The 21,974-nt window shown below is 36.6% G+C and overlaps 1 protein-coding gene across 1 annotated transcript in view; it reads left to right on the forward strand.

The window, feature by feature from the left end:
• The window catches only part of LRRC72 (leucine rich repeat containing 72), an 83,689-nt gene that overhangs the window by 50,206 nt on the left and 11,509 nt on the right, over window positions 1-21,974 (forward strand). Inside the window, exons 3-5 of the mRNA XM_087427691.1 lie at window positions 2,807-2,876; window positions 14,208-14,289; window positions 15,949-16,059. Coding sequence (XP_087283817.1) covers window positions 2,807-2,876; window positions 14,208-14,289; window positions 15,949-16,059 — 263 coding nt within the window. The remainder of the gene's footprint in view (window positions 1-2,806; window positions 2,877-14,207; window positions 14,290-15,948; window positions 16,060-21,974) is intronic.

Here is a 21,974-nt window from a genome sequence, read left to right on the forward strand (position 1 = left end):
CATTTTATATCCCAAGAATACTAAGTTACCATTGGATCCATCCGGGTACAAAAAAAATGTTTCACACTCCAGATGCCAATAAACTGGGTAAATGGTTATTTATCTAAGTCTCTGTTGACTTGGAAAATGGAAAGCATTTTATCAATGTTGCCTTGAGTAATCACAGAGAACATATACTGTGGCAACAGTGTTGACGTATTATTGTCAGCACAAGTCATTGCCATCATTAGTAGTAGAATTTCCTCTCATTGTCTTCCACTGACCTCACCTTAAAATTTAACAGCCCATTATTGACTTAGGACAGGTTTATGGGCAGAATCAACCCTTCTGACTTGAGTTCAAGTCCTCTTAAAAATGAATCACTTTATTACATTATCTAATAGCTGAAAATTCAGCATCAATACACTAGTACAAGAAAATTAATGACAGTAATTTGACACAGTTGATATTTTAAAGTATTAATGTATTAAAATAACTTTTCTAAGTTTGAGTTTCTCTGCTACCATGTAATGATTGTTTTATGTTTCATAGGAACAGATGAAGCTAACATACTATTATTATTGCCTAATGCAATAGTTTAGGTGCACCAGGGTCCAATGTTCCTTCCCAGAAATAGGCTATGTATCTACAGTGGGGCAGGAGAAGGCATTATGTTTGTAAATCTCCTATTAGAAGTTGCTTTGGAGGAGCCTGGAATATTTTGTTGTGTCAGGGAAGTGCTCAAAGACTAATGGTGCATGTCAAAAGGATGAGGTAGTCTGCTTGAAAAGTCTTCTGTTTGGGATAATTTGAGAATTAAAAAAAAAAAAAAAAAGAGTGAAAAAGGATTAAGAAAAAAACTCTTCAAATCCCAGGAGGGTGAGGAAGAGAATGAATGAGAGAAAGAAAGGGGAGGGGCAGATGCTCTTTACAGAATATCAGCTAATAAATGTAAAAAGAATGAGAACATTAGAAAAATCACCATTTTATAATCTCAAATCTACTGATTCAGGTAAGGAACATCAATCAAAGCTAAAGTCATTGAATAAATAGTTTTGGGGGAACAAGATATACACGTAGTCTCAGAGTTTTGCCCCCCATGTTACTTTTCCATGATAGAATCTGTGCTTTTACAATGGAGAGACCTGGCAGATACAGCCTTAACCAAATGACTGAACTCAGCCTCACCAAGAGTGGGACCAAGTGGAATCATTTGCCTCCTGATGTGATGCAGTAATTACTACCTTTGTAATTGAAAAATGATCTACCTTGAATTTAATCATGAGGAAGCAATCAGACAAATCAAAAATGTGAGCCATTCCATCAGACAACTGTCCTGGACGCTTCAAAAAGTCAGTGTTAAGGGGGAAAAAAAAAGAGAGAAGGTGACTATTCTAAGTTTAAGAAGACTAAGGGGCTCTACCAACTGAAAATGCAATGCATGAATTGATGGGATTCCAGATTTAAACAAACTATAGAAGAAATATAGGGGCAACAAGGACAATTTGAATATGAATAGTATATTAGATGATATTATTGAATTCAGTTTCATTTTCTTAGGTGTGATGATGGCATCGTGGTTGTGCAGGAGAATGTCCTGATTTGAGAGATGTGCATGTGAAGTATTTAGGAGTGTGAGCCCTGCAATAATGTCTGCAACTTATTTTCAAATGATTCACCAAGAAAATCATCAACCAATAAATAGATATATAGATAAGAGAAAGTGAGCCTAAGTGTGGCAAAATATTAGAAATTAGGAGGGCTATAAAAGCATTCATTGTACTAGTCCTTCAACTTCTCCTAGGTTTGAAATTTTTCAATATAAAAGTTGGTGAGAAAGATTTCTTTTGTTTATAAATGTCATTTGCATGATTTTAAAACATGTGTTTTCATAAAAATTAGAAAAATATGAGTCCCTCCATGTCTCAAGGTGAAAAATAATTATGAACGAATGTTGCCACAAATGAGTTAATATATGGACTATTAATTAACGTTAGTATTTTTAAAAAGGTTAGAAAAGTGCCTGGCACAGTGCTCTATAAGTGTTTGATAAACAGAAGCATATATGTATACATATCTGCCCTGGGCCCACATTTTCTGTCCTGAGAAATAAAAGAGATCTGAATATTCCAGCCCACAGCAATCATAGGGCCAACTACCCTCAGAGGCTGCGCCCTCTTTGCTGACAGCTCCCTCTCCCCACCCCATGTCTGTCCTTTTGCTGAGTGAGCTACATCAGCAACAAGGCGTAGAACCACTTGGTCAGCTAGAGTCCGGCACAGTTCAAAAAGGATGGGTACTATTTTGACCCCATATTTAATAAACAACAAAAGGAGAATAAAACACTTCACATAGTCTCTCTCTTGGTGTACTGAAATTCCCATGTCTTAAATCCAGTCTGGCCAAGATGTGGACAACCCCAAAGTCAGAACCCTGCAGACTCTGTTGAAATAGGAGCAGATGATGTTTCCCAGAATTACCTGAAAGTCCAGTATCTTCTGCACTTACTTTTTTCCCTCCACTCTCTCCCCAGCAAAATCGTTTCTTAATTGAGGTCCCAATACATTCAGTTATAATGAGGTATAAATTTCTATTAATGTGATAAAATGCTCTCCTTTAAGTTTTGCTTTAACGGGCTGACAAAATTCTTAATCCAAATGAATGAAGTTTTAATGATAGAATTTCAGAAATTAGCACATAAGTGTGCCAAGAATTTTGAAAGGACAAAGAGACAGGCCTTTCCAGTTACTCCAAAGTCATACTATATAACCCACCTTACCCGTGGAGAATTAATCATTGCTAATGTTCACTTTTTTTTCCTTTCCAGGGAACTGAGAGAGGTCATTGATCTTTCTAGGTTTAAAAAATTAAAATACTTATGGCTACATCATAACAAGGTAGTATTATATTTTATCTTTAAATAACTCTATAGTTCAATTACTACCTTAATTTCATGTTTTTAATAGAGCTAATCTTTAGAAGTATTGATATTTATACTTTATTTATATATATTTATATCTAATTTAAATTTAAGTAAGAAACATATATATTTAAATTAGTATACTGAATAGCACAATTCGTGAGATGTTATCAGACTTCAACTTTACTTTTATCTATCATGTCCTGTCATAACTGCTCAGTGGAGGCTATTCCTTCCCAGAGGTCTGGAAGAAAACTTGGGTGGTCTTGTGACTTTTCTCAGCTCTCTTATATAATTCAAATCTTATAGTCCATTTGAGTCACAGTCATAGTCCCAGTTCAGAAATGAGAATGTCTAGGAGAATATATCACTCAACTTTCAATCTTGATTTATAAATGAGACATCCACCTACCTCCCCTCCCTTGTGCAGCTATGGCTGACTGCAGGTAGCCGCCTGCCTTCTGTATTAGCTAGGGAGGTGTGATTAGCCATTTTCCTTCCCTCTCACCTCCACCCCAGCCTTCTCTAGGGTTGATATGGAATGGGAAGTTGTGGAGGTAGAGGAAAGGCAAGAGAGAAACAAAGTTTTTATTTGATTTGCACCCTCTGGTACTCACATATGTTCAGAGTTGACTTTTTTCTCTTAATGTGTTATTCAGAAGCTTCCCTGTGAGGTTTCTCTAACTCTCATTCCTCTTTGCTGGCCACTCCTGACCTCTCCTCCCCTTTTATCCTGGTGGTACTTTATAACTAAGGGTCTTCTAGACATGGCAAACTACCTTCTTGGGCAGAATCCCTCTTAAAGTGCCCCAGATCCACATTGCTACAGTGGTCCTACATGCAGTTCCCAGCTCTCATGCACCTTTGTCCTGCTGTCAGATGCCAAGGGAGTTGGTTACCTCCAGTTGCTACTCGGGCTGGTCTAGCTTCTCAGAAAGTGCCAGGCACTAAGCCACGATGTCTCCAACTGCAGGCACACTCCTCAAGGTCACTGAGTGTGGCCCTTGAAGCTTCTCTTAGATGTTAGGGTCTAGGAGGCACCACCCTCCCGCTGCCTCCCCATAGTGGGGGCCTGACTGGGACTCCAAGTTCTTTCCAAGACAAAGAGCAGGACTGAACTAAAATTCAAACCCAAACAATCATTACAGTTAGCTAGTCAGTAAGTTATTCGCAATTTCGAAAAATTTGACTTTCCAACAGCTTGTATTTTGTCCATTATAAATTGATAATCCAATCTTGGCATTTTGAATTTAGACTTTCAAACACCAACTGATTAAAAAATAATTTGAATTTTCAGTAGTAGTCTGCTTGTCAAGCAGTAGTCCAGATTCACAGCATTGAATCTTTGAGCAGCCATGTTTATGAAAGTATTTCAATATTACATTGCATTTTCAGGGTTTTTTTGTTGTTGTTTAAGTGGAAAATGGAAAATGCAAGTGCTTCTAGTATTAAGTATAAGCATGAGTCTTAGAAACTTGAAATAATTTCTAGGAGAACAAACACAAAAACCTTCAAGGCCCAGTCAGCTAACAACTGAAATGGAAAGTGCATGCACCACTTAAGGGCATACAAGTTCAAAACTCTTTTAAACATTCTGCCAAAAATTATTGTGGGTCACAGTGTGTGACCTCTGATTAGAACAAGATGGAAATCATTAAGCATGGCAAAAGTGACTCATCCTTGTTTTTTCTGTGAGCTCCTTTTGGTGTTCAGTGGTGTTCAGTTTTGAAGGAAAGAACATGTACAAATGTCGGCAATATGTCTAAAAGGAGAAGAATAATTAGGGATTTTGTAATATTTTTTGGCTTTCTGGTAGCGGACCCCATCCCACTTCCAACCAGTCACTGAATTTTCACACAGTTGACTTATAGATACATGATGTACGTAGGAAGAGATTACATATGCTGTCAACTATTTTACTTTCTTTTGTTTTTGAAGGGGGTTGGTGGGAAAGGGATGTAACACGAGGCTGAATTCTCTTCTTGTCCTTGGTTATTTATGTTCAACAAACTAACTATGTTATTTCCAAAATTACCATCACATAACTTTGTTCTTTAAAAAATAGACATATTTAATCCATATAACACTGAAAGGGTATCATACCCAAAATAAGTTTTAAGTGGTCATGGGATAAGTCAATAAGCTAATGTGAGTTTTCCTATTGATCAATAATTGACTGGTTGCTAATTTGCCTGAGGATTTATACTCTATGAATAATTAAATTCTTATTCAGGATCCAAAACTCTAATGGGCATATTAGCTATGATAGAACTTCATCAAAATTCACAGATAAAATTTTGATTATTAGTTTTCTTTAAAATCTAGATTACACTAGGTTGACCACTAAGAAGTTATTATGCCAATATAGAAATAGTAAGGAGAATTGTGGTGACAAACATCAACATTGACATAGGAATATAAATATTTAGAATTGTAACATTTTGTTAACAATGATCTGCATTTGTGACCAGCACTGTTCTTACACTAGTGAATATCTTAGACTTCCCTCTATTTAGGAACAACTAAGGCAAAAAGTAGTAAAATAAAATGCACACATCTTTTTTTGTTTATTCATTTATTCAATTAACAATTTTGTTGAGGTGTGTGTACTGGACATTATTGGTTGTACACTCAATATCCATTCTCTCCTTTAACCTATCCAGCAAAATCCAGGATTGGGTTTTGGTACATACTTCCCCTCCTTTTTACTCAGGTAGGTGGCCCCATCCCGGGTTCCAGGGGGTGGATCCTGAACTGTCCAAGCCAATAAGGATAATCTCATCTTCCTTGTGAGAAGCTGGTCAATGAATGGGCACATAATGCAAATGTGGTAATAGAGACATAGGAGACATCTGCTGGGAGGCTTCCGTGAGAGGTTTCCTTATTCTTAGAAGAGAGCACTAGAAGAGGGGTGCCTTGTTTCTGAATCTGCATGTTTTCTTGACTGAATATGAAGCCAGGAACCATCCTACCAACTTGAAGATGTATCCAACATTTAGAGAAAAGCAGAACCCAGAGAATCATTGAGATCTAAGACTGAGGCTTTCACAGCTTCTGAACTTCTTGGTATGTGAGATAATGAATGTTCTAATTTATGGGCCAGTTTGAGTTGAGTTTAGAAGTTACTTGGAGCCAAAAGCATCCTATCTAATATGGCTTATTCTGTACTGGCATTAGGCTACTGATAGAATATAACAATAAATGTGATGGTACCTGCTTTAGTGATAAAATTAGGAAGGCCAGAGGGAGTGGCTGTGCTCCTGGTGAGGATATTGCATTTGCAAATTGCCTGGAATGGAATGAGAGAAAGCAATGAATGTAGTTTGGTGTGTTTGGAGCCTAGCATACTAGAAAGGTGCGCACCTCTCCCCATTATTCTCTAGTGGATGCTAAAACTGGAGCTTCTGGTCTGACCCTGGACTAGCAAATTGAATAGGTATAAGTTGCTTCTAAGGACCTCCAATGCCCCAGCTTTCCTGTATTAGCTCCGGCAACTCTGGTTCCTTCCTTACGTTCTCTGAGGGTTTGTTTTCTCCTCCTACTGCATAGATATCCACTAGTTTGCTTTGCTTCCCTTTTGGGGTCACCTTTTTTCTAATCTCCCCAGACATAATTAGTGGGAAGCTCTTGCTCTTAGGTGCATATTAATTGAGGCCTTCTAAAGACTCCCCTCCTTGTCTCATCTTCCAGCAAGCCGGACCGAGGGGATTTTAGGTCCACAGTTCATCCTTTACAACCTTTCATGAGAAGTTGAGTCTGTTCAGACAAGTGATCTAAGTGATTTGTCTTTTATACTACAATTTCAAATGCTATACATATTTGACCTATTTGTATTTTGGCTAATTATCTCAAAAATTTTCTTTTACAGATATTTAACAATGAGTTCATAATATTGGTGCCACAATGCTAGTATCTTTCTATTTCTGGAAGAACTAGCAGTACTTTGGTATATTTCATTTGTCTCAGATTAGAATAAGCATTTGATGACAAACTTGTATAACGCCTCCCCAAGCAACTGTCCAAAATGGAATCTGAATTTCTGCCATGTAGCAAAAACCAAATAGTTGACAAATTTTATAAACTAAATTGATATAAAAATACCTCTTCTGGCAAAGTCACTGTTTATAAACTTCATCATCTAAAATATAATTGAAATACTTATTTATAATAACATTTTCCACACTAGCTGACCAGAGAATGGTCAGGTGAAAATCAACAAAATTGCTTTAACAAAGATCCTGGGCTCATTCTTCCATGCAATTAAGATATGTTATCGTTTCCTATCTCCCAGACCTTCAGCATATATTAAGAATTGGGTAAATAGCACAGATTTATATATTTTAGGAAGGATTATGGATGTACAAAATTAGCAAATTACAGGGGCCAGCCTGGTGGTGTAGTGGTTAAGTTCACACGCTCCACTTCGGCAGCCCAGGGTTCACGGGTTGAGATCCTGGGCGTGGACCTACATGCTGCTCATCAAGCCATGCTGATGCAGCATCCCACAAACAAAATAGAGGAAGACTGGCACAGATGTTAGCTCAGGGCCAATCTTCCTCATCAAAAAAAAAAAAAATTAGCAAATCACAATTTGAAAATTGAAATAATTATTTTTAATGTGCTGTTTTAAATGTTTGTAAAGAATTCTTTGAATGGCAGTACTTTTTTTTAGGCAGCTTTACAACATGCTTTGTATCATGAAATTTTAGTTGGTTCCTTTAATCAACTTTGGATATATATGTATTTACTTATTTACTTACACATACTGTACCTAGTTCTGAAAAATGATTTAGGGCAACACAAACTCAATGGTAAAACACAAGAGCTATTAAATAATAAAAGGAACTCTTATGCATTCCATATAATTTGGGCTCTTGTATGTTTCTGTTACCTCAGGACAACATTATTTATATCCTGTATGTCAACTTTGTTGAAAGAATTATATTTTGCCAAATATTTAAAACCTCCTCAAAAAAGTAAATTAACATAAATAACCTAAATAAGGCTTCACTGCATGGTTGTGAAATTCATAGATATGTATACTATATATCTAGTCATGCTTTAAAATGATTTATCCAAGAAATGTAACCTATTTTTGGAAAAGAGCATATACAAAAGTTTTAGTAACATGGAAGAAAGAGGGGAAAACATGAGAATGAAATTCTGTTTGTACTGGGTAAAAATAGTTATTTCTGAATATTTTTAAAGTGTAGATTTTATTTTCAAGTATTGTACTTATTTTAAACTAAGATACTAGTGAATGCATTTTTTTTCATTTTTTCATTTATTGGACAGGAACTCCATAAAAATGAACTTGGGACTCTTGGAAGTATATTGAAATTTTTCTTTTTTTCCTCCTATTTAATTCAGTGTATATTATTAAAATTCTCCCCATATAATACATAGAGTTTTATATAAATTTAGGAAATACTGTGATTTTAATATCAAACATACACTAATATACCCTTTTAAATAACACATAATTATAGAATTTTTCAGAGTTTCATCACGTCATTTGATCACTCATCTATTGGTCTTTGCCCCTACGTTTTTCAACCGTGGTACCACTGACTTTCTGAACTGGATAATTCTTGGTTGTGGGGGCTGTCCTGTGCCTTTTTGGATGTTTAGCAGCATCCCTGGCCTCTACCCACTACATGCCAGAAGATTTTCCCCCCTAGAAGTGACAACCAAAAATATTTATAGACATTGTCAAATGACCCCAGGAGGCAAAAGTGCCCCCTCACTGAGAATCATGAAATTCAGTAGACAAAGTGATCTGTGGAAACCCAAGTCAAAACATGTCACTCCTCTGTTCAAAACCTCTAGTGTTTCCCTGTTACTTTCGGCCAAGTTCTTACAGTAACCTACAAGAACCTACACAAGTAGGCCCCTGCTGATCTCTCTGAGCTCATTACCCATCTTCTCTCCCTGGTTCACTCTGATCCAGCCACACCAGGCACCATACTGTCTCTGGACCTATGTACTGGCTATTTCCCAAATGCTCCTCCTACAGATATCTCAGTGGCCCACTCCCTCCCTTCATCAAGAGTTTGTTCAAATATTACCTCCTCTGTGAGGCCTACCCTGACCAACCCATTTAAAATATAACACTACCTCCCTACTGGCACTCCCAATCTCCATGCTTTAATTTTTCCATAGCACTTATCAACTGATACCATAATATATAATTTACTTATTGTACATAATGTTTAATTTCTCTTTTCCTGCTAGGAAAAAAGGCAGAGATTTTTGTCTATTTTGTTCACAGCTGTACCCCCAGAACTTAGCACAATGTCTGGGATGTAGTAGCTGCTCAACAAATATTTGTTGAATGGAAGAATAAGTAAACAAAAATACTAATATTTTCTTATAAACACAATATTTCCATTTTGTCAGTGAATCACAAATGACATGTAATTGGTCATAATTATAAGTTTGAGGAGGGTAAATTGATAATATTTAGCTTAGTATTATACTTTTTTGTTCATTCAAAAATGTCAGTTTTTGTTTATTTGATGTCATAGGTAGGTCTGCCAACTTAAATTTTTCTTTGCATAGGTGTTAGTTAAAGTAACAGAAGTTCACTTAACAGAAGCATGGTTTGGCTGAGTTAGGCAGAAAAATGATATATTGAAAAGATATTGGGTATATATTAGGTAGCTTAAGAATCAAGTGTAGAAAATTCTCAGGATCACAGGGAACCATGGTCAAAACCATGTCACAGAACTGGTTTCCACAAACACTGTTGACTTGCCAGTCAACAACAGAAGCCCCATCTTGTGCTGTTGCTTCCCTGTCATCAGCAGCAGCTGCTGGACCCCTCCACCATCACCAATGCCACTGTTTCCACCGCTGTTGAAAACAAACATTGCTGTCTCCCTCTCTGCTACCACCAGAATTAACTCTTGGCTGTCTCTACTTCTTTGCTTTACTAGTTCTTGATTCAAAGTTCAGAGTGGATGCATCAGATTGGCTTAGCCTAGTCATGTGTCATGCCCTACCTGCCAGGCAGTCTGGAAAAGCAAATATCTTGCCTCATGGGGAGTAGGTTGATTCCCACCAAGACTCATTAGATGAAGAATTCCTTGAATTGTGCGGAGGAGGGTTAGATGCCGGGCAGCTAAAAAATAATGACAAGTGCATCTCATATTTCATTAGATAACACTTAGAAAGATGAAAATCAAAAGAATAGCGCCAATGTCTGTATAAGTGATTCCTGGTAGATTCTGTAACAGAGTAGGTATTTAATATGTGGATGTTGAACTGAGTTCAGGTATAGTTATGGTCCTGTTACTAATCAGCTGATGATATTTAGCAAATCACATAATCTCTCCAGAGTTCTATTTCCTCTATGTATTTATTCTTCGTAACTAAGAGTTGTCATGATAAAGAAATGAGATGGCATATGTGAAGTGCTGATCAGAGAAACTCACACACATTTCAGCAATAACCCAAAACCGTAGCTAAACACTTTCAAACAATAATGATAAACAGGATGTAGCCTTACTACAAGCCAGGCAAATAAGTTTATATCTATGCATCTATATCTATATATTGAAAGAAAGAGAAAATATATATAATTATATTTAAAGATTATTATATTTCTCTTCTATTTTTTTCCATTCCCTGCCAAATATTTTTGGGTGCATTTTAGGCGTTATTGCTGAAATACTATTTTCCATCACCAATCTAATATTTTCCATTACTCAAACCAACAATATTTTCCATTACTTCAAAGTATGTTCAAATTAATGTCATATGGGTGGTTTATACAGAAGTTCCTCCAAATTAAAGAGCCCAGTAATGATGTACTATATACCAATTTTTGATTTGAGTCAGACAGACTTGAGTTTGAATTCTTGCTCTGTTACCTTGAGAAAATTGTTTAACTTCTCTGAGCTTCAGTTTCCCCCTAGGTAAATGAAGGATAAAGCAAATAACATGGGGCTATTGTAGGGATCATATTAGATAATGTCTGTGAAAATATCTAGTTTACTGCCCAGCTCATAATAAGCACTTACTAAATATGACTCTGTCGTCTTTCCTTGACTCTAAATCAGCATTTCTCAACTGCGAACAACTTTGCACACTACTCCCATCCCCAGGGGACATTTGGCAATGTCTGGAGACATTTTTGATTATCACAACTGAGGTGTGTGTGCTACTGGCATCTAGTGGGTAGAAACTAGGGGTGCTGCTAAACATCCTACAATGCACTGGGCAGACCCCCAACTCCAATAAAGAATTATCAGGCCCAAAATGTCCATAGCTGTAGAGGTTGAGAAACCTTGCTCTAAAAGAATGCCTCCTTAATTTTAAATTCATGCTGGTATTCATTTTTCCCCACTATACCTCAGTGGTTACCTGTAAGTTCTCTACGCTAAATGTATGAGCCCCCAGACCTATAAAAAAATAATAATGTTTAAGCAATAAATAAATAATAGCTATTGTTTATTGGGCACTTACTATATGCCAAGCCTTGAGCTAAGGTCACATTAAATATTAATGCTACGGAAATCCTTAGAATCAATAGTGTAGATTTTTCTAAATGGATAATTATAACAAGATTTTACTTTAATAATGGCTTGAGTATCAGGACAATCAGCAAGTCTTCCAATTTCTGTTTCCAGATCTTGACTTCAACAACTTGCTGCATTGCAATATCTATTAAGTCCTGTGAATTCTACCTTGGAACTCTCTCTCAATTCCCTCCACTTCTCTCTTCTCCCACTGCCATTACTCTCCTCTGGACCACCACATATTCTTCTGAATTAGCATAACACTCTTCCTATTCATGAATCTCTAGCCATTATACTTACTATTCCTTCTAAACTACTCTCTTCCTTGCCATTTTCTTTCCAAAATAAAATTGGGCAATAACATTCCTCTGCACAAAATCTTTTAAAAGCTCCCCCAAGGTCCTCATAATCTGGCTTTCTCTCTTTCCACTCCACTCCCCCTACCTATCTCACCCCAACAAACAATGCAATCTTAAAATCCCAATAATCATGGCCCAAGGATGTTAATGCTCTTGGGAAAACCATGATTCTATAATCAATACGAAACTGTTGCGCTTGTTAGTATTCTTCCTGTGTTAATGGGTAATGCAAGAGAAATAAAGCCTTAGCTAATTAGTAATGTTTTGTTAATGTGTAGTTGACAGGAAACTGGAAAAGAAGAGAAGAAAAAGTCATGGTTTCCACTGATGTTCTTTTTCTATGCTGACATCAGGTGTGGCTATCATTAGATCAGGGAGTGGTGAGGAGGACAGAAGGCAGTGACTTGCTGTCAGGAAGCCAGTAGGAAAAGTAGAAAGGGATAGGAAGCCAACTGGACCCACCCTTCACTGCCTTGAATGATCTCTCCTACCTGGGGAAAACATGGTTCCTCTCATGACTTAACAAAACCTGTGGGGATATTATTGGTGGTTCTCCAGCATGAGTGCTGACATAATTTGGTGCAGAATGAATCCGTGTATCGATGAGATGAACAGCACACATGCCTTTTGTAGCTTCATAATTTGTGAATGTTGCAAATATAAGAAAAAATTAAAGAAAATTCATTAAAGTCACCAGTTTTCAAACTTTGGTTACAAATCTAAAATAGTTTTTCTGATATATGACAGGGCATGAGTAAAATTTCCAGTAAATCCTCACTAAATCAGATAGGTTGAATCAATCCATCAAAGGCCAAAACAACTGTATTCAACTAATAACAATAGTTTCTATGAAGGCTTTAATAAACACATAAAACTAATTTATAATCATAAGCATATATTTCTGTATATATAAAGTATTAAGCATTTGATCAATAACTATTTCATGAAAATCTTCTCCCTGCTAGATCCTGTATTAAGTAGCAAAGGTATCATTCTTATATGTAACTTACCTGCTGCTTTCAGAAGATACCTGCCCCACCTCACCTCTATGACTCTACCATGTCTCATCCTCATAATTCAAACAAATCTCTAAGTTTTATCGAGGTTATAGAGTCAATATTAAAAAAAAATAGTGGAGTTCTCCTTGCAGGGTAACAAACATTTCTGACCTTCAGTTTCAAGTTGAATACCCCATATCATGTATACAGTACTTAATGGTTCATTTGAGGAATTTTCAAGAGTGCTTTTGACTATGTATTTCCAATCCATATACACTGAATGTCTAATCTAATCTTAAAAGTAAGATGCAACTTCACCATATCGTTAGGAGAATGGGGAGGTGGGAAGGATAAGATACTGAAGAAATATGGTTCCTTTCCTTAAGGAAGACACAAAACTAGTGATCAAGTGATTAATTGTACAAGTCAAATGAAGTGTTGGAGTAGTCAAGAAATAGAGGCTCGTATGGGGGTTGTCAGGAAAGGCCCTATTTCAAAAGATGAGCTGTAAAGTAACAGGATTTTGCTGTGCTTTGCCTCCTTCCTTTGGGATGGCGGCCAGTTGAGCTGTTAGCAGTGGGCCTGACCTGTCAGAGTTGCCTCCTGTGTCTATTCAGATTATAGAGTCCTCAGCTAAACTGAGGAGATCTGTTTACCAGAAGGACAAGCAGCCTGAGAAGAGGAGATGCTTCATAGACTGGGGCATAAAGACAGAGTTCAGAATTAGACCATCATTCAGGAGATCTGATTCAATATGCTGGAGCAGGTGGAAGTTTAGAGGAAAAAACACATGGGTCAAAACAGAGCGAGAAGATAGTAGAGAGATGCAAGGAGATCAAAGGATGATTTCAACAAATCCCTGGGGCAGTGGAAACCTCTTGTGGTGGCCCGCTCAGGCGTGGTTTGATAGGCCTTGCTAGCCTAGGGCTGATCCTTAAGAATAATAGGAAATGTACGGGGAAGAAAAGTCATGCAGGCAAAGAGAAATCATGACTCATATGCAGGCGCAGAAATGGCTTCCGCGATATCTGAGGGGAGAGCCGCCGGCACATAAGAGGCACTTAGTCATATGCGATGGGGAATTAGTGGATATGTGGAGCCACATCCAATGAGACTACATGGAGCAGAATTGTGAGAAACTGTTGTTAGAGCAAAAGGGCTAGGCCGGATTACAGAGGCTTTGCAAGTCCTGGAAGGGAGTTGGTCGAGATGTGCTAAGAGAGATTTGTATTAAATTAGCTAAAAACATCCTTTTTATCCCACTGTCCTCAAAGACAAGCCAAATGTAAACTCACATCCTAGACCAAAACGTCACAAATAATTAATAACAACAAATATCAAACTTCTATGGTCTTATTATAATTACGTATATACAATATTATATACATATAATTATTGTAGAAAGTATATTGTTCTCTCTCATTTTCAGCTCCATGGAATAACATTTTTAACTAGAAACTATTGTCTGACAGAACTATATCTAAACAACAATGCAATATTTGAGATAGAAGGTAGGTCTTAAATTTTCTCTGTCAATTGAATAGATTTTCAATTAAGTAATAACTTTCAACTATGGTATTGTCAATGGCATACAAAAATTTGTTTTAACATTTCTGTTGAAGATATGTGATGGAATGTATCTTTTGAATGTTTTTATGTACTTTTCATTTTAAGAAATGTGCTTTTATGTGCCTCGTTCAAAACACAAAAGAATCTTTTTTTAATATAGAAATTTTGCCATTCTACTGTACTGTTGGACACAAATTAGACACTGTGAAAGCAAATTTTAACAATATTTGGGAGCATTAATAAAAATAACAACTTTATAAATAGTCAATGTTTTTACTGGCTATAATTTTTACCAGCCAAATTCCTGTTTTCACTCTGAGTTAATTTTATACGCACAACAATCTCTCAACTGACGATTTCGAGCCAGGTATAAAAGTACATAACGTATTAGGATCATGAAATACAAAGAGATAGAGCACAAAACAATTTTCTCTGATACCATATATTATAAAATCAAAATGTCATAAGTTTTAAGATCCACCATTATTTCATGTACCACGAAGAAAGAAAATCTTGCCAATTAAACTATGATGTAGATATCACAAAGACAAAATCCACTTTTACTTATGTTAAAAATGTGGGAAAATGTGCAATTTAGAATCAACAAAAATGATATGAATATTTGGCTTCCTGTTGTACACAGAAAATATTTGGTTGAGCAATTTAGGGGGAAGTATTGAATTAAATGAGTAATTATTCCCTTGATTAGCATTGTAAATCTAACTAACATTGGCAAAACAGAAGAAAGAGAAGAGTAAAGAAAATAACCCCTCTAGGGACCGCCCCGTGGCTTAGCGGTTAAGTGCGCACGCTCCGCTGCTGGCCGCCCAGGTTCGGATCCTGGGCGCACACCGACGCACCGCCTGTCCAGCCACGCTGAGGCGGCATCCCACATACAGCAACTAGAAGGATGTGCAACTATGACGTGCAACTATGACATACTATCTACTGGGGCTTTGAGGAGAAAAGGGGAAAAAAAGGAGGAGGATTGGCAATAGATGTTAGCTCAGGGCTGGTCTTCCTCAGCAAAAAGAGGAGGATTGGCGTGGATGTTAGCTCAAGGCTGATCTTCCTCACAAAAAAAAAAAAAGAAAGAAAGAAAATAACCCCTCTAAAATTAAAACACAATCATTGCTACAAGAAAAAAAAGTAAAATAATAACAGTGGAAAGAAATTGACTCTACACTCCCACATCACTCTCAATTATTTGAATCCTTATGCTTTGTTGTATTCCTTTTTTTTTAAAAGATTTTATTTATTTATTTTTCCCCCCCCAAAACCCCAGTAGATAGTTGTATGTCATAGCTGCACATCCTTCTAGTTGCTGTATTTGGGACGCGCCCTCAGCATGGCCGGAGAAGCAGTGCATCCGGGCGCGCCCGGGATCCGAACCCGGGCGCCAGCAGCAGAGCGTGTGCACTTAACCACTAAGCCACGGGGCCGGCCATGCTTTGTTGTATTCTTAATGATAGTTCAGTATAGTATTAATAATAATTACTCCTTTCTCCAGCTGTAATGTATTCTTTGCTTTTGTTTAGGTAGCATGTTTAATTAGCATTAAAAATGTTTAAAATCTTATAAAAAATGTTTGGTTTTTTTAGGCCTGCATTATTTGCCTTCCTTGCATATACTCCTGCTACACCACAATGAGTTAACAAACATTGATTCAACAGTGAAGGAATTAAAGGGAATGCTAAATCTGAAGACCCTAAGTATGAATTTGTACCTTTTTATGGCTATAAGTTAAAAGAGTAATACCACAGGACATTGTTTTCATTTTTTAAATTTAAATTAGATCAATGTTTATAACTAAAATATTTAGATATTTTTGAAAACAAGACTACATCTCATTTTTTTTTAAAATATGTTTTTGAAAGAACAACAGATGAAAAAATTTTCGTGAAATGATATGGCATGCCAAAGGAAAATGACAAAAGTGACAAAAGGAGGTTTACATGTTTAAATATGTGTTTTTGGTTTTACCTCAAAAGTAAGTTTTAGCACATATTATATGATTCCATTTATATAACATGTCCAGAATAGGCACATCTGTCTAGATAGCAACACTGAGAGGCAATTATTTTTAAATAGATGAGTGTTTGCCAGGGCTCAGAGTGCTGAGGGAACTGGAGAGTGATGGCTAAAAAATAAAGGGTTTGGAGTTTCTTTTTGGGGTGATGAAAATGGTCTAAAATTGACTGAGGTGATGGTTGCACAACTCTGTGAATTTTCCAAATAAACACAAATTGTATACCTAAAATGAGTGAATTGTGTGGGATGTGAATTATATTAATAAAGCTGACACCAAAAAAAAAAGAGTAAATTTTTATTTAAGCTTTTAATTGGGTGAACAGCAAACTTCATTCATAAATATTGAACCACACCCAGCAAGGAACTGGCCTCAGTATCGGAAGAAAGTGTGAGATAGGTTGGAAAAATAAATAATACACAGTTCCTACTCTCTATGAGATTATAGTCTTGAAGGGTGAATAAACCCATATACAATTGCAATACAGGACAAATGGTTCTAGTGTACCAAGGGAAAAGATGCTGAGATCAGTAAGTGGGTTTTCAAACTTTAGAGTTTGGAGACTTCTTTATATAATGTCATTGAATAGATGTTTTTTCCTATTCATTTTCTATTCATTTCTCAGAATTGCCTGAGACAGTGTTTTGAATACATGTACACTAGTATTGATGGTGGAGGTTCTGATCAGATCAGTACATAGAGAGTAAAGTTTTCACATATTTTCAGTATTAATCAGTTATATCTACTGTACTGAGGAGAAATGATTCATGTGCTTGTAAGTAGATTCTTTAAACCCAACTATTAAAATTATACCAAGATTATCACAGTTCCATGCTTATCTTTGAGACGTGATAAGGTCTGTGAAAGACTCAAGATTTAGTCTGCATATTTGAATTATCTGGCCCTTCTGTGTTGAACAAATGTTTCTATGATTAAAAGACTGGTTATGCTAAATCCAGAACTCTCACTTATCTTCATTTTTCTATAAAATGGGTTAATAGCTACCTCTCAGGATTGCTTCAAATATTAAGCTAATTCTGTAAAACATTTTTTTCAAAAGCATTTCTTGACATTAACAGTATTTTGAAGCAGCAACAAAAAAATTGTTTTATTGTGGATTATGTAAATTAGATAATGAATTAAGATGCATGCAGTCTAGAAATTCCTCCAAGTAGTAAATAGATTAATAAATATAACTGACATTTTAAATAATAATCATTATAATAACATATTTGAATGTCTTTCCTGTTGAGAAAATGCTGTCTTATATTCTCATTTAAATCTTCACAGCAATTCTATGATGTGATTAGGATTATTCCCTCATTAATGGTGGGAATGCAAAGGCTCAGAGCTTTAGCCAAACTACTAAGGAATGTTGAAACTTAAACTCATGCCTTGTTTCTTCTATTTATCATTCATTTATTCATTCATTCAATAAATATTTATCATGCATTCTCTATGTGACATTCTACAACATGGGGACACAAAAGTGAACAAGACCCCGTCTGGACCTTTACGGACCTTACAGTTTTATAATGCTCAGCCTAAATATTTCTTAGAGAGCTGAAGGGGCTTGATGTGAAACTTAATTGGACAATTTGCTAAATGTAAGAATTCAATAATTCAAGCACACTTATTGTACAATACAAGATTTGGAGTTTAGCAATCAAGGTTGCCCCCAGCATAGTCAACAGGATTATGCCCTGAACAAAGGAGGCCGTGGAGTGAGTGGAGTCTGAAATCCCCCCCATGCCCCTCTTGTCAAGGGTGTACGTGAGCACAGAATTGTCAGCCCTGAGGTGGGGTGTGGGAGTCCTCTTCTAGTTCTCTCAAAGGCTGTTAGGCTGGCCTGGTAGTATAATGTCTGTATCATTATCTGTCATAACAGTTTAAGTGACCTCTACTTAAAATTATAGTGATGTAATTCAAGTTATAGAACTATAATTGTTCTAACTGAGAATCTTGTAGTGGGATCATTTTTTGAAATGGAGAAAATGCTGTGTCCAATTACCAAAAAAAGCATTTTCTGAAAATTTTTGGTAGAAAATATGCACGTTTTGAACCTTGCCCCATTTTGGTTTAAGATATTATACGCAAAAAAATGTTTGCATTTACTAGACTACTAATTGTATTTGTGCAGTAATGTCCTCAAATTAAGTTTCTCTGAGCCTCATTTGCAACCAGAGAATAGATTCCGCTCATTAACTAATATGAGAAATGCATGTATTTTCAATTGTTAAAATTTTTCTTTTCAAGTTGTAAAATCATATAAAATGCTAACGTGTTATTATGATTCCACTTCAATTACAAGTTCTTCAGAGGGTGAGAAAATAACCTGGAGGGTAAACCTCTAATCCATTTCAGCATTGCACCCTCCACTGGCATTTACAAGGAGAATTACCAAGAGATTGCCCAGGAGACACGTGGGTGGGAGCTTCAGGGAGGCTTAAAACCAGCTGCTGAGTGTGAGGTCCTGGAAACTGGAATTCCTGACTTCCAGGCTGAGTCAGGAAGGCCCCACCTCTTCTCTCCAGGCGGTCTACCTTTCCACACCCTCCTTCTCAGCTCCATTTTCCTCTTCCCTTCCCTCCTCCAAACTCTTTCTAAATCAGGATCTACACATGCCAAAGACCCACTTCATGACTGATGACTTGCACTAAACTTCCTTCTCCCTGCCTCTTTCCCATCGCAGGGGGAAAAAACACCACCAACAAAAGCAGCAACAAAATACTTAACCCATTCTCCTGTTCTTAAACCTTTAGTCTCCTCATTTCTCTCAAATTTTCTCTATGTTTCATTAAGCTCCACTATTGGAAAGTATACTTGGACTCCTACATTCCATAATTTTTAAGACTTGCTTCTTAGCAGAGCTTTAAGGATTCACCATTGGAGACAGACAGAGCCCCTTCCAAGAGAGGATCTCCATTTCCGACAGGTTCTGCTGTTAAACATTTTCCACCTCCTCATTGGGCTGCAGTCCACTGCCTACGGCCAACAGCCAGGGAGTGAAGAAGGAGGCTGAGAGATCAGGGTGGGACTATGATCTCAATGGTCTCTTCCTTTAAGCCTCTTTACCTGAAATGCCCCTCAAGGGGGGACCACCCCTCCCAAACAACAAAACAGAACAATCCACTCAAGAAAAAGAGCCAACTGGGTCTTTCTTTTTTTTTTTTTTTAAGATTTTATTTATGTATTTATTTTCCCCCCAAAGCCCCAGTAGATAGTTGTATGTCATAGCTGCACATCCTTCCAGTTGCTGCATGTGGGACGCGGCCCCAGCACGGCCGGAGAAGCGGTGCGTGCCCGGGATCCGAACCCGAGCCACCAGCAGCGGAGCGCACGCGCTCAACCGCCAAGCCACGGGGCCGGCCCCAACTGGGTCTTTCACTGCTGTTTGTCCTGAAGAAGAGAACTGACCCCTCTAGTCTGTTCATCCCCTGCTTTAGTCCAAGTTGCCTTTTAAAATCAGGGATGATTTCCATATTCAATACAAGCATGTGGTGTTCATGGCCCACAGATGTTAGTTAAATTAAGACAGTGATAACAATAGAGGATGCTGACCTTACTAAGTAACCTTGATCCAGAACCTCAAAATCTTAGTGTCTGATCATTGACATCTGAACTTCTTACCAGTTCTGTATATGCACAGAATATAACTGCTTTTAACTTCTCTATGTCATTTCCCTGATCTATTAAGATGGATACGTTGTTACATTATTAATTAGGTACATAATTAATTATATCAACTTTCTTCAAAGGTGGTCTTAAAAACATTAGGGTTCATTTAACTGATGATTTTTTTTATTTTGCTTTAAAAGTTTAAAAAAATTAACTCAAGTCAATTATTTAGATGACTATATTTTTTTTCTTCTGTTTCAATAATAAGTAGCTTCACACATGTGACTCATGTAACTCAAGCTTGTGCAGTAAAGTAGTAGAGGCATTTTAATATATTTTTGTGTAGATATAAACTGCTTAGACTCAGAATCCCAAATTAAGAAAAGCAAGACAGTGCTGGCGCCACCGAGGTGTACTCTATAAGTAGCCTAGAGGGAAGGTGGATTAAATACTATTAACCTATTGAAAGTGAAAGTGTAAGCAATTTTGCTTCATCGTTTCTGAAGGAATGTACCCATACATCATAGAACGCTTTCAGAACTTTCAGACACAGGAAACTGATTTCGTGTCTTAGCAACTTAATTTATGATAATTTGAGTAGCATCACTCCAAAACTCATAAATCAAGAATGTTAAATGTTTAATAGTATGGAAGGGAAAAAAAGAGAGTTAAAAATAAGATTGCTTCATTCTAAAATTTAAGAGCGAAGACAAAAGTAAGGAATAATAAAGATGAAATGCCTTTCAAATTATTTAATTCTATTTATTTTTTAAAGTTAATTTAGGCAGAGGCTGGGCTTAATAGCCCAGTTTTCTAACTTGCTGTCATTTAGATTTTACTTTACGATGAGATGATGTTGAACCATAATAAGCACATCCAGTTTTTACTATTGAGACATATTCTTCATAAGTAATATAATAGTAGTAAATCCAAATTTGGTGTTTTGTTTAGCTGAAACTAAAAGTTATTTAATTTACATGAAGAAGTTAGCTAACTAAGTACTAGAAGAAGCCAGGAAAAAAATGAAATAGTAATGTCTCACAGGGAAAAGAGAATATGAAGGGTATACCAACAGTAAATGTCATTGAAAGATGGCGGTACATTTTCCATTAACATCATCTGCAAAGGCAGGCTCTACTCCCAACTAGAAGGAATGATAGGGTCATGAGGTGTCAGAAGTGATTCTCCAAGACAGCAACCACAGAGCAGACTTATGCACTAAAGCATTTGTGAGTTTTTCTCCCTCCAAAACTTGCATTAAAAACTATTGTGTTTTGCTTTTATATCCTCGAAGGCTGTCCTGTTCTCTTCTCTTTCCGGCTCAAACTAGAATGCATGATCCCTGTGGATCTTTTTAAATCTGTCCTTATTATTGGTTCAATATACATCCATTCTATTCCCCGTCCTGTAGTTATAAATACTTGTTACCACTTTAAATTCCTTCTCGTTTAAGATTAAAATTCAAACCAGTTTTGTCACTTAAGAAATCTGGAAAAATTTCCATTTGATTTTTTTTCTCATTTCACCCAAAACATACATATTTCTTTTCTTTTAAATTTCTTTGTTGCTCCTGGCTGTGCATTTTCCTTTATGCCTTTCCTCTTATAACTTTTGTTTATAATGCACCAGGTGTCTTCCATTGCCTGTTTTAAGTCCCTCTAAAGCTCATGTTTTCCACAGGGAATAGCTATATATACCAATTTTATTAGCCAGAAAAATTTGGGTTTATACAGCAAATATCAGAATGTTTTATTATCCACAGAGAAAACATCCAGATGATTAACTTTTTCAGTTTTTATCTAAATAGTTTGTTTCAGTTTTTATCTAAATAGTTAAGCATGCCCCCCATCTTCTTTATGTTGCAAACTATTCTTTATAAATATTAATCAGTTGTTTCTGGGTTTCTAATGCTTAATATTTTCATGCTTTTATCGAGCTTCTATGTGTTTTATAGATAGTCAAATGCTCCATCAGTACTCC

Source organism: Ceratotherium simum, chromosome 1 (genome assembly GCF_057802395.1).
Source record: "Ceratotherium simum simum isolate JZ-2026a chromosome 1, ASM5780239v1, whole genome shotgun sequence".
In the NCBI taxonomy this organism is placed as follows: domain Eukaryota; kingdom Metazoa; phylum Chordata; class Mammalia; order Perissodactyla; family Rhinocerotidae; genus Ceratotherium; species Ceratotherium simum.